Source organism: Neoarius graeffei, chromosome 25 (assembly GCF_027579695.1).
Source record: "Neoarius graeffei isolate fNeoGra1 chromosome 25, fNeoGra1.pri, whole genome shotgun sequence".
Classification (NCBI taxonomy): domain Eukaryota; kingdom Metazoa; phylum Chordata; class Actinopteri; order Siluriformes; family Ariidae; genus Neoarius; species Neoarius graeffei.
Window position 1 is genome coordinate 24,383,228 of NC_083593.1, and position 14,535 is coordinate 24,397,762.

The 14,535-nt window shown below is 41.6% G+C and overlaps 1 protein-coding gene across 6 annotated transcripts in view; it reads left to right on the forward strand.

Moving 5' to 3' along the window:
- Positions 1-13,123, forward strand: part of ovca2 (OVCA2 serine hydrolase domain containing) — a 79,535-nt gene extending 66,412 nt beyond the window's left edge. For 2 of the 6 annotated variants that reach the window (XM_060908648.1, XM_060908650.1), the window contains 2 exons: positions 4,259-4,356; positions 7,372-9,916. In XM_060908648.1, the coding sequence (XP_060764631.1) occupies positions 4,259-4,356; positions 7,372-7,935 (662 nt within the window). In that variant the 3' untranslated portion in view covers positions 7,936-9,916. The other 4 variants (XR_009651547.1, XM_060908651.1, XM_060908647.1 and 1 more) reach the window with 4 other exon arrangements.
- Positions 13,124-14,535: the final 1,412 nt, after the last annotated feature.

A 14,535-nucleotide genomic window follows, 5' to 3' on the forward strand; every position in this document is an offset into this window, starting at 1 on the left:
AGTCCATGCCTCAATGGGTCATAGCTGTTTTTTGGCACAGTGGGGACCTACACAATACTAGAAAGGTGTTGTTGTTTTGTTTGTTTGTTTTTTATGTTATGGCTTTGTGTAAATGGTAACATTTTGTTAGATTTTTTTTTTGTAATGGTGTTGGGATGAGGAAGAAGAATATAGTCGTATAAGGGATGAATTATGGACCCATTATTGATGTTTGTGTCCCCCTTCTGCTTCGTGGCCTGAACAGTAAGAGTTTGTGCTGGGTTTGCATCATCAGCACATGGCCTCTTACAGTACAAGCTGAATAAATCTCTTCAGTGACCTCTGTTTCCCAGCAATTTGGGTAATTGCACAAAAATTAAAAACAATTTGCTGTAGAACATTAATGAAACATCAGCAAAGGCACTGTGCATACTAAGTGACTTTATTTTTCCTGTTACAGATGTAACAAACCCATTAAATATTCAATGTAAGCATTTACACCAAAAACTTGGGGCTGGTTATAAGTGTCGTAGCCCAGAGATCACATGGTAAAAGCATGGAATACAGTTAAATAGCACTTCTAGAGATTACAATACGAATGCTTTTGGTGTTTGTCTCCATAAAAATGAAATCCCTACTTTTTCATCCAACTAATCAGTTATAACCTTCGACCTCTAGAGGACGCAACACTACAACAGCTGAGAAGTGAGTTCCTGCTGCTTTTCATCCTGCCCGAGAAGGTTGAAATGTGGGTAAGAGAAGCATGGGGCTTTAAAAAAAAAAAAAAAAAAATTGCGGAAATGCCACAAAGGTGTTTAATGCGTTTTTTGTAAACAAAACAATATATTTGTTTAAATTTTTTTTTTACAAAAAACGGATTAAACACCTTTGTGGGATTTCCACTATTTTTTTTTAAAGATATTGATTAATGCAATGATTTCCCATTTTCCTCCTACTTTGTCTTATGGTAGTATCATAGTGTGTTCATTATGTCATCTCTATACAATAAGGATTAAGATTAAAAGCAGATATTTCAATTTACAGTAGGCTATATGGAAATTTAGTCAGTTCTTAACCAGTTACCTTTCACAATACCTCAATGTAATCATTTGGATAGATCACCTCATTCTGTGCTGTTCTTAGGCCAACAGTCTATATTAAAAACTTACAAAATGCTAATATTTAATATCGATGGAGACATAATGTTTTAACATTGCTATACCTGTCCTTATATATCTAATTGTACGTATTTTCCAGAATCTATGCAATTCTGAACATGTCCTTCATATTTTGGCAATAGAGCTTATAAGGCATGTGAGTGTATCGCCTGATCGATGGGGGGGGGAGAAATTATGTATTTGTTAGTTGGTTTAGATTTATTATCATGGCGTTTCTTCTGCTGTGGAGGAAAGGAGTGAGGAGAAATGATAGACTTTGACCGATACTTTACAGCTAGGTGTTTCGGTTCGATACAAGCTAGAGAAAATGTAATAAATTTAACGCTTTTATAGTCTCATTGCTGAAATGAAGTATACTGTCTTGCTCCCATATTTTTACACACACACACATTCTCAGCCATTGTTCTCCGCTGATGTTCCACCCGGCCCTTGGCGACCATGGCTGTAGACTGTTACCACGCGCTGTTGCCACAGTAACAATCTAAAGCCACGGTCACCATGGAGACAGCAGAGATAGGGAGGAGACAGTTGGCATTGTAACTGGGAACGTCGTACTCCCATTGGCGGATTGGATGCAAAGCCGATGTTGTGTAGGTGAGGCCTCCCCCAATACGACCCCCTTCACATGCTTCCGGTTGGCGTCACATCAGATGACATGAATATTGTCTCTTTTGATTTTCGTGTAATTGTTTTAAACTATTATTGACTTATTTGGCTGTATATTAATTTTAAAAGCTTTGTTGCTTCAATATGATGTGCTTAAGTCCAGATACGACATAGCAGTGAGATCTGGGTCACTGCCTATAAAATGTTATTGTTGGGCTATCTTGGTGTACACGGACTGACATCAGAGGCATCATATGTTCAAATCAAACAGACAAAATCTCAGTAAAGAGAGAGGTAGAGAAAAAAGGGAGCGATAACCAGACTTCAGTAGCCATGACTGTAGACTGTTACTGTGCTGCTGGGCTCCATAAGCAGTAAGCAGTCTAGAGCCAAGGTCATGATGCACTGGTTCACACTGCACAGGCTCTCGGATGGGGGGGAACCCAGCCTGAGAGGAATTTACTTGCTGATGGAGAGAGGAGAATGGCAACTTTGAAATTATGTTCACCCGCCATTTTTCAAACATTAAGAAACTGTCCTTTCGGACAAAGCAAGTTGGACGACACTTCAAATAAACTAACTAAATAAACTGTTAAGAATGCTAAATACAAAAAGTAAGGATGTGATTAATTTAATGTTGTAAATTAATGACGAGTTAAACAACTACCGTCAGTGCCTGGTATATTGTGTTCTCAGTGCAGTGTTGTAGTTGAGTCACTAAACCTCGAGTCCAGTCTCAAGTCCCCAGTGTTCAAGTCCAAATCTCATCTCATTATCTCTAGCCGCTTTATCCTGTTCTACAGGGTCACAGGCAAGCTGGAGCCTATCCCAGCTGACTACGGGCGAAAGGCAGGGTACACCCTGGACGAGTCGCCAGGTCATCACAGGGCTGACACATAGACACAGACAACCATTCACACTCTCATTCACACCTGCGGTCAATTTAGAGTCACCAGTTAACCTAACCTGCATGTCTTTGGACTGTGGGGGAAACCCATGTGGACACGGGGAGAACATGCAAACAGAAAGGCCCTCGACAGCCACGGGGCTCGAACCCGGACCTTCTTGCTGTGAGGCGACAGCGCTAACCACTACACCACCGTGCCGCCCTAAGTCCACATCATTAAAGAAATTTCCGAGTCAAGTCCACTATTGATCTGAATCGAGTCTGAGAACAAGACTCCAACGGCACTATTTGATGGTGGCTGTTGCTGCCTTTATGTGAAACCGTCTCTGCTACTGTGTTGGACTAACGTTACTGCTTGACTGCCCCATTTTAGTAAATAGGCTCCAGATAAAAGGTTTGTTCATCGCTCAGCAAGCCCCGCTGTTAGGTTAGATTTTATTATATGTAGGTTTATATAAGTATTAATTCTTGGCCAAGAAGTTAGCAAATTATTTTGTGACAAAATTTTATTAGTTGAAATGACCTTATGTCTCGGCTGGACATTGTTTGGGAACATTTTGTTTATTTTGATATGAATGTGTATTTTTGATCAGAGATGTGTCTGAAAGATCCGCCAAGGTCTGTTTTGATGTCAGATCGACCCACACACACTCACTTTGAATCTGAATCTGTAATGGTAGAATTAAGGCTGCATTAAGTGATTCATGTTAGTTAAGACTTTAGAGCTTTTTTTAAAGATCCTTTTTTGGACTATTGCATATACTATGGTAGTGATTTGGATTTAATCGATGCATTTAGTGATTAATTAGTTAGTTTTATAGTTTTAAGTTAGTTTTATAATTACAGAATATAATTTAGGGTTGTTAAGACTTTATGATTTGAAGGTTTTTAGTTTAAAAGCATTAAACTAATTTAGTTTTTGTTATGAGTTTAATTCTGAATCCTGTTAGTTGGTTTGCCAGACATATTCTCATTTTTCTTATGTTTCGTATGACTTTCTTGTTTAAGTTTGTTCTTATTTTTTCGTTTACTTTCTTATAACATTGTTAAAGACATATTGTTATTTGTTATTTTGCTTATGATTGTCTTACTATATATATTGATGAAATCAAGATGTAATTTACTGACTTAGCACACATTCATGTGTTAAGAAATTATGGTTTTAATATGTTAGCTATTAGATCCTTTTCTGTGTAAACTCATTAATTTCTGATGTATTTTGACCTTCTTTGAATAGACTTCGTAGACACATTATCTGTGTTTAAAAATTCCATGCCCTATGTTATATCTGACCTGAAGGGGTGTACGTAAGCAGAGACCTTTAAAATCTGTCTGTACCTTGCTATCATGTCATATGATCAGAAATATGTTATTATGATTGATTCAAGATTTATACACACACACTGATGGAGATTATTATTATTATTTCCAGATCAAGGTCCCCTCAATTGCACGCAAGTGAGGAGACGAACATAGGTGATGTTCAAGAATGTTTTCATTTCGACGAAGTGACTGTGAATAAACTGGCTGTGAAACCTTTCTGGTTTTTCTGTCTGTTTCTCTCGCGGTATTTCGTCCCGGATCCGAGGGGCACGAAGGCATCAGGGGTCTCGAGAAATAAGGACCGTGCAGACTGGGTTGGACCCTAACAATTTGGTGGCCCGTACGGGGATTACTTCCAATCAGGTAAGGAATGAATTATTTTAATTGATTAATTTGATTGGTTAGACTTCCGCCTGGTTGGTAGTAATAGAAAGAAAAACCCAGTTGTTTATTATTTTGGTTATGTTATTGGTAATCCTCGTGAATAGGCACGGGACGTTTTTGGTGAACCTCGTAGACTTTTGTTTACGGGAAGATTAGATTTTTTGGTGAACCTCGTGGAAGAGCCACGGGAAGATTGGATATCCTCGTATAAAAACACGGGAAGGTGACCCTCGTAATTTGTTTATGGGAAGAGCGCGCTTTATGAGTTAACCCATAATAATAATTAATCTCGAGACTGATTCCTTCGTGCAGCCATTATGGGGGGTATTTGTAATAAGGAGGTACTCAGACCTGATTCTGAAGATACTCCACAGGATTGGATGAATCGATGTGATTTAGAACTCTACACTACTCCTTGGTTAGACCATTTAGCCGAATGGTCAGAATTACAACCTCAGTCTTTAATTTATCCTCGTGCAGGAACTTTTAAATCAGACTACCTTGTTTCGGCACATAAACAGATATATGAAGGATTTGGCAACCCATAATGGGATTATGATTATATGACCAGAGGCTATTTAGAATGGATTAAAATGAAACCAATATGGGATGATTTTCATGGAATTAAAGAAACTAAAGAGCAAAAGAATTCAGTACCACATCCTAAGCCTGACGAGAAAGTAAAACCTGCTTTGTTTAGATCTACAGCCTCTGCTCTCCCGCCGATGTCCGGGAGAGCAAGAAACACACCTGCAAACATTCCTGTAAATACACCGGCGAATACTTCATGTCCCGCTGATAGCGTTCCTAGCGTATCTCTTGACACAGGTGCTAAAAGTAAAAACCCCTCTGTAAGCTTAAGAATGCTGTTAAAAAGAAACGAGATGAACGATTCCAATACAGACGATGACTCTGATAATGATAGCCCCATAAATGCAGCTTGTGTGTGGGCCCGAAGAGGATATAAGATCGATCCACCTTCGGCATCAGAATTAAAAGATATTATTAAGTTGTTGCCTTCGATAAACAACCCACTTAACTTTGTAGAAATGCTCTTAAGAATGTGTAGACATAAACAGCTGGTTGGTGCAGATTATCATTTTATCATGCATGCCGTTCTAAGCGATAGTTATGATGAAGCTGCATTGCTGGCTGCAGTGCCCTGCCTAGGTCCTGAGAATGATGAATACGAAGTAGTTGAAACTAAAATAGAAGAAGGCGGCAAAACCATCACAAAGCATGTGCTTAAGTTCTACTGGAAAGAGACTGATAGGGCTATGACAGAATTAAAGGACCAATTGACGCGTTATCTGCTCTCACGAAAACAGGCTAGCCGTGATCTTTCACAGGTTACTAATTGTAAACAGGAGAAGGCTGAACTTGCTTCAAAGTTTCTGACACGTTTTAGCGAGACGTGGACTTGTTTGGGAAATATGCAACTGAATCAGCAGCAAAGCAGTCCTCTCTTTATTTCGACATTTTTGAATAATTGTCGTCCTGATATACAGAAGGTTTTGAAAAATCATTTGAGTGACCGGAGTAATATGATAGTGAGAGCCCTAGGGGAAAAAATTAGAACTTTGGAGGGAGATGGTATTCTGGATACTAAGCAGGTGGCCTGCCTTTCTGTTGCTGGTGGTTACTCACAGCCCCGTGAGGACATGAATAGACAGAAGAATCGGAATTGGGGTAATCCACAAGCCAGGGCGGGGCCCTGGAATAAGGGATGCCCTGGTAGTAGATTGTGCTATTATTGTGGTAAAGAAGGACATTGGCGACGTGAGTGTCGAAAGAAAAGGGCAGATGAAGACAGGGCACGGCATATGTTCCCCCCCTTCTTCTTCTAATCTTTAGTGTGATGTGTATCTTCCTCCTCCTCCCCCTCCTCCTCTTGCTTTGCCTGCCCCTACAGCAAACCCCATAGGCCCATATTGAGCATAGAGCTGCCTACAGAGCTGTGACCCCATGATACTACATTGTTCTTTCGACTCTTATCTAGCCAGTGATTTGCCTGTCATGGAATTAGCTGTAAATGGAGAGGTGCTTCCTTTCCTAATTGACACTGGTGCTACGATGTCCTCAGTGGGAAATTCCTACGAGGATCCGATTTCTAACAAAACTGTTCGCTCTGTGGGAATAGATGGGGTCCCTTTTTCCTCCCCTTGCACTCCTCCATTATTGGTAACCTGTCCCGCTGACACAGCACTTCGTAAACATCACTCTTTTGTGTTGATGCCACAGTGTCCTTTTAATCTAATGGGGCGGGATCTAATGAGTCTGTTACATTTATCCATTTCGTTTCAGGGATCAAAAATTACTATTTGCACTCCTGACTCACTGCCTCCTGCTTTATCTTATCTTTCTTCACATGTGACTGTGCCAAATATCTCCGCTGTTTGCATGGCTTCTGTAAACACTGTTATTTCCTCTACGGACCCTTCTACAGCTTTGACTGAAATCCCCTCCTCTCTTTGGGCTGAACAGAAGGACGAGGTAGGCCTAGTTCATTGTGTTCCTTATGAGGCTAAGCTCAAACACATGTTTCCTGTCTATGTTAACCAGTATCCTCTCTCTGAGGACAAAGCCAAAGGAATTGATGTCATCTTACAGTCTCTCCTTGAACAAGGCGTGGTGAGAGAGTGTACCAGCCCGTACAATACACCTGTCAATCCAGTACCTAAACCTGATGGTACCTGGCGTTTTACGCAGGACTTGCGTAAGATTAATGAACTGATTGTCCCTGTGGCACCCATTGTACCTGATGTTTCCTCTGTAATATCACAAGTTCCTGCTGATCATTGCTGTTTTTCCGTTATTGATCTCTGTTCTGCTTTTTTCAGCGTTCCCGTTGAAGAAAACACACAGCCTTTGTTTGCGTTTACGCACAGACGGAAGCAGTATACTTGGACACGCCTACCACAAGGTTTTATTGATTCTCTGGCTGTGTTTTCAGCTGTAATTCGTAACGCACTTTGTGACCTCTCCCTCCCCCAGGGCTCTGTGGTCCTGACATACACAGATGATCTTCTGGTATCCGCCGAGTCACCGGAAATCTGCCGAGATGCATCCTTGCGCCTGCTCCAACATCTGGTGCAAAAGGGCTTCAAGGTTTCCAGAACCAAGCTCCAGTTCTGCAAGGACACTGTTAAGTACCTGGGCTTTGAACTTTCACAAGGTTGTCGTAAGCTGTCAGCTGATCGGGTGCAGGCGATTCTAGACACAAAACGCCCTGCAACTAAACATGCACTGATGTCTTTTCTGGGTCTTATCAACTACTGCAGACAATGGATCCCTGACTGCTCCTCATATGACAAGATTCTCCGTTCTGCAATCTCTCATCAAGATCCACAGCGACATCCTTTGACCTGGACTGACACTATGATTAATGCTTATCACTCCCTCAAAAGCGCTCTCTGCTCAGCCCCAGCTCTGGGTTTACCTGACTACTCAAAGCCCTTTCATCTCTACGCCTGTGAACAACAAGGTACGGTGTCTGGTGTTTTGGCTCAGGAGCATGGAGGGGGATTCATCCGTGTGCGTTCTTATCTAAAAGATTAGACACTGTTGCTCAAGGCTTGCCTGCATGTCTAAGGGCTGTCGCCGCCTGTGCTATGATGGTTTTAGATGCAGAGAAATTGGTTTTGTCTCACCCACTGATCTTGTACTCGTCACATCAAGTTAAACAGGTATTGCAAAATTTACAGACTCAACATATGACTGCGCAGCGACGCTCCGGATATGAAACCATTCTCTTTTCTACTGACAATCTCGAAATTCATGCCACATCCTCTAATACTGTAGGTCACGCTCTCGCACGCCTTCTTAATTCTCAGGGCGACACTCTGGAGGACACCGATCATGATTGTCTATCTGAAATCTTGCATACTACCAGTATCAGGCCTGATCTCTCCTCTAGCCCTCTGGAGACGGGGGAAGTACTCTTTGTTGATGGCTCTTGTTCTAAACCTTCAGATGGTGTTTTCCTCTGTGGTTATTCTGTGTGTTCCCTGCCTGACATTGTGCACGAGGCCTATGCTCTCCCTTTCTCTTCCGCTCAGGCAGCCGAGTTGTATGCAGTAATGCGTGCTTGTATTTTGTCTCAGGGCAAGGATGTCACAATCTACACAGACTCTCGTTACGCCTTTGGGGTGGCTCATGATTTCGGGAAGATTTGGCAGTCTCGAGGCTTCCACGCCGCAGACGGGAAGCCCATTTCACACTCTACCTTAGTACAAAACCTTATTGATTCTTGTCATCTCCCTAGGTCACTTGCCATAGTTAAGACTAAAGCGCATGCCTAGGGAAACACCCCTGAACTCGTGGGTAATTCTCTTGCTGATCATATGGCAAAACTTGCTGCTGCTTCTGGTATCATGTCTCCTGGCCTAGACCCTTCATCATGTAATACGTCTTGTCTTGCTAGTAGCCTGATCCCAGATTTAGACCTTATTTCTTTACAGGCTTCAGCTTCTCCAAATGATTCTGCCTTTTGGCAGTTACAAGGCGCTTATGTCGCCTCTGATGGCCTATGGTACAGCCAGGATGGCCGCCTTTGTCTTCCATCACATTGCCTTCCCTTCCTCGAGCGTGAATTTCACGGCGTGACACACCGTGCATGAAGGGGGGTGAAGGGGGACATGAACAAACTTTTTTGTATAGCCAATCTAAACAGTTTGGTGGACTCAATTCTCGAGAGATGCCTCATCTGCGCACAAAATAATCCCTCTAAAGCAGTCACGAAACATGAGTGTTTACCCATACCTACGTCTCTATTCCTAGAATGGCAAATCGACTTCACACACATGCCTCCCTGTGGGCCGTTTAAATATCTCCTGGTGATTGTGGACAAATTCTCTAAATGGGTAGAAGCCTTTCCGTGTTCTAGAGAGAATGCGAAGGTAGTTACTCGTATTCTGGCAAAAGAAATAATACCTCGTTATGGGGTTCCAGATGCCATAGACTCAAACAAGGGTACCCCTTTCACCTCAAAGGTCACACAAGACCTTTGTAAGTATCTCTCACTAAACTGGCATTTTCACATTCCGTACCACCCTCAATCTTCTGGTATCGTAGAACGTACTAATAGAACATTGAAAGACAAACTAACTAAGGCTATGCAGACCACAGGTTCAAAAAATTGGGTAGACCTATTGCCAGCCACACTGGCTGAAATTCGCATGACATCAAAACCTAGTCTCGGCGGCTATTCCCCCTACGAGATTATTTTTGGATGACCTTTCCCTCTCCCCTGGAGGAAGGGGACTAGTACAATATAGTACAATAGTACAATATCATTTCCACCATCAGCAAACACACACCCCTTCCAAGTGGGAGACAAGGTGCTGGTGCGACTTTTTAAACGATTTGGACAATTGGGAGAACCTAGATATAGTGAGCCTGCAGAAATAGTTGCCATTACTCGTACTGCTGTTTTAACTGACCTTTTTCCACAGTGGATCCATGCCACACGACTGAAGAAGGCTCCATAACAAAGTTGTGTTACAATGATCAGTTTGCTATTAACGCTTTTTTGTGTCCCTATCCAGTCTGTTTCTCTCTCTCTTTCTCTCTCTGTGCTCTACATAGATTTGACCTGTGTGCAGCCCTGGCTGACTGAGAATCGGGTTGCTGCCAGCGAGACGTTGTGAACAAAAAGGGGAAGAGATCTCGCGCCCAGTTTGGAACCAATCCTCCTCACTACAACCATGATGGTCCTCATCACGGGTTTCGTGACTTCATCTTTGCTCGGGGCAGGGCTACCCGCCCGAGCTTTCGTGGCTGCTTCATCTCTGCTCGGGGCAGGGCTACCCGCCCGAGCCTTCGTGACTATTTTCTTATTGCTCGGAGCAGGGTTACCCGCTGGAGCTGGACCTCGAGACAACATCTTCTGGCAATTCGCTAACTGGACTGCACAGACTCACACAAACGAAAGTTATGTATGTCATTTGATGCCGTCTTCTACTATCATTACACGCCCACCTTTGCCGCTATGCTCTGAAGCTTTATATTATGCTTGGGGCCCAAAAGGCCAACCTTTTAAATTTTGGGGCCCTTTCTGTAATTACTCTCCGCACCCTTCTGCGGTAGCAAGGTTAAACCAGACTTCTTTAGCATATGGCACAGATACCCCCGATATTATACTGCAAGATTCTATCCTCACTACCCTGCAAGTAGATATGCCTTCCAATTTCACTTTCCCTCACTGTTTTAGAACGAATTACTCTAAAAAAAAAAAAAAAAAAAAGTAACGTTTATTTGGGACACATTCCTAAGTCTCAATGTAAGCAGATATATGATCAGAATTCCGCCACCTCTCCATGTCCTCGCTGGGTCCCGAATTCATGCCAATGTAACCCTCCGCTAACTAATTGTACACGCAACAGTATCGGGTATGTCAATAACACATGTAGGGCTCATCCTAATTGTGTTCCACCACACCCTAATAATTATCCTGGTGTTAAATTAGCATTAAACTGGTACTGGTACTGCGGTAATAGTAATCTCCTTGTTTCTTTTCCCACCAAGTGGTCAGGCATTTGTGCTCCCATACGACTCAAAAACGCTATCACTGCTATCCATCCTCTCTCTGCTTATCGCCCAAAACGAGATGTCTATCATAATTTCCCACCCTTGGAACATCATCTTACTACTAGGTGGCACCGTTTTTTGGACATCAATGTTTCCTCATTTTGGCGTAGCTGATCTATGGAGGAATGTAGAATTAACACATTATCGCTTAGCCAGCTTTGTTAATGAAACCATTAGAGCTGTCGATGGTATTAGGACTGAGTTAACCGCCCTGCGTCTAATGACTACTCAAAATCGTATGGCCCTTGATATTTTATTAGCAGAAAAGGGGGGTGTTTGTGCTATGGTCAGAGACAGCTGTTGCACTTTTATTCCTACTAATGATAACCCAGATGGTGAAATAGGTGCAGCCGTACATCAAATGAAACAGATCGCTCAACAACTAGAGCATGATGAACATGGGGATATGGCAGGGTGGGTGTGGTTTTCTAGACTGTTTGGTAAATGGTCTGCTATTCTTTCTATGTGTATCCCTGTAGTGGTGATTTTTCTCTTGTTTATTTTCCTGGGACCTTGCATTTTGAAATGCTTAATGGACAGAATGCATAAGATGATAAATAGTCTTACCCGCAAACCCCTGCAGAGAGAAAACAATGTATATTATCGTCCTGCTAGGGTGTAATTAAAATCTAGTTAATACTGTAATTAGTATTAAAGGGGGGGATTGTTAGGTTAGATTTTATTATATGTAGGTTATATGTAGGTTTATATAAGTATTAATTCTTGGCCAAGAAGTTAGCAAATTATTTTGTGACAAAATTTTATTAGTTGAAATGACCTTATGTCTCGGCTGGACATTGTTTGGGAACATTTTGTTTATTTTGATATGAATGTGTATTTTTGATCAGAGATGTGTCTGAAAGATCCGCCAAGGTCTGTTTTGATGTCAGATCGACCCACACACACTCACTTTGAATCTGAATCTGTAATGGTAGAATTAAGGCTGCATTAAGTGATTCATGTTAGTTAAGACTTTAGAGCTTTTTTTAAAGATCCTTTTTTGGACTATGGTAGTGATTTGGATTTAATCGATGCATTTAGTGATTAATTAGTTAGTTTTATAGTTTTAAGTTAGTTTTATAATTACAGAATATAATTTAGGGTGGGGCGGCACGGTGGTGTAGTGGTTAGCGCTGTTGCCTCACAGCAAGAAGGTCCTGGGTTCGAGCCCCGGGGCCGGCGAGGGCCTTTCTGTGTGGAGTTTGCATGTTCTCCCCGTGTCCGTGTGGGTTTCCCCCGGGTGCTCCGGTTTCCCCCACAGTCCAAAGACATGCAGGCTAGGTTAACTGGTGACTCTAAATTGACCGTAGGTGTGAATGTGAGTGTGAATGGTTGTCTGTGTCTATGTGTCAGCCCTGTGATGACCTGGCGACTTGTCCAGGGTGTACCCCGCCTTTCGCCCGTAGTCAGCTGGGATAGGCTCCAGCTTGCCTGCGACCCTGTAGAAGGATAAAGCGGCTAGAGATAATGAGATGAGATGAGATAATTTAGGGTTGTTAAGACTTTATGATTCGAAGGTTTTTAGTTTAAAAGCATTAAACTAATTTAGTTTTTGGTTTTTGTTATGAGTTTAATTCTAAATCCTGTTAGTTGGTTTGCCAGACATATTCTCATTTTTTTTATGTTTCGTATGACTTTCTTGTTTAAGTTTGTTCTTATTTTTTCATTTACTTTCTTATAACATTGTTAAAGACATATTGTTATTTGTTATTTTGCTTATGATTGTCTTACTATATATATTGATGAAATCAAGATGTAATTTACTGACTTAGCACACGTGTTAAGAAATTATGGTTTTAATATGTTAGCTATTAGATCCTTTTCTGTGTAAACATTAATTTCTGATGTATTTTGACCTTCTTTGAATAGACTTCGTAGACATATTATCTGTGTTTAAAAATTCCATGCCCTATGTTATATCTGACCTGAAGGGGTGTACGTAAGCAGAGACCTTTAAAATCTGTCTGTACCTTGCTATCATGTCATATGATCAGAAATATGTTATTATATTATGATTGATTCAAGATTTATACACACACACTGATGGAGATTATTATTATTATTATTTCCAGATCAAGGTCCCCTCAATTGCACGCAAGTGAGGAGACGAACATAGCTGATGTTCAAGAATGTTTTCATTTCGACGAAGTGACTGTGAATAAACTGGCTGTGAAACCTTTCTGGTTTTCCTGTCTGTTTCTCTCGCGGTATTTCGTCCCGGATCCGAGGGGCACGAAGGCATCGGGGGTCTCGAGAAATAAGGACCGTGCAGACTGGGTTGGACCCTAACACCCGCTATCAACAGGGCAAATAACATGAGAGAGGGTTAACACTGGCTAGTTCAGCGGTCAGCAAACAAGCCTCGCTATCAACAGAGTAATGAACATAGCGTGTCACTCACTTCTCGGGGTGGAGTCTTGCCAAATGACGATTGAAGTATGAGGTTGTCCCCGTCATCTCCTCGATAGTTCTTCTACATATGGTACACATAGCAGTGCATTTTTTCCGACTGCATGAGAAGTCTGTATGAGCAAAGCGGACAATCCTCGGAATGTTCTCTCCAGGCATTTTAGCGCCATTAAGGTTAGTTTGTTCCTGAACATGACGTATGAATAGGTGAATGTGCATTCTCTTACACATTCACCTATTCATATAAAAATTAATGTAGATATAAATATTTTATGCCAAATTATTATGGCATGTTACAAAAAATAGAGAAAAAATCTGAGTCCTCATCTCCAATTTACAAGTCCGAATACAGTTAATGCACGAGTCCTCAGAGCACAAGTCCAAATCAAGTCACGAGTTCTTAAAATTAGGGCACGAGTCTGGACTCGAGTACTACAAGCCTGTCTCAGATGACGTGGAGCTTAAAGTGATTAAAAGCAGAATGATTATAACACTTTATTCCTTATATTAAGTCAACATGCTCTGCGTCCATGCGTTTTATGAACATTAGTCCTAGCGCAGCAATTGAAGACCAGTTTCTCAAAAGTATCATACAGTTATTCTAATCTCAGTTGATAAAGTTCTAGATGGATTTGTTCTACTACGTAACTCTGATCCACGTGCTGCAAGGGTGGAGAATAGTGGGCAATAGAGCTCTTGCAGTCACGTGACCAGAAAGTACACAACCCCCATCTTGTCGGTCAAACACACCGCTGAATACTGCTGCACTCGTGTACAGAATGGATCAATTTCAACCGACGGACTACACGGCTCATTTTTCTAATGAACAGATAACTAGATATATGTCTAAAATAAACGATCTACAGATTTGTGACCCTTATGGCTTACCGGACGGAGTTTTCACGACCGGATTTTGAACTGCCAGCAGAATACCCGGACGTGTATGATTACCTCATCAACTTTCCCTCGCTGTTCAGTGGTGAAGCACTGCGTGCTTATAAATCTCTGGACAGTTTTCTTTACAGAAATTCAGGATTTGTCAGCGACTCAGATGTGGCATCTTGTAAACAAGAAAATAATCCTCATTGGATGGGTAAGTCACTTAAGTATTGAGTATAGCACTGACCAGCCGATTATAGAATAGAATAAGGTAATTCCAAA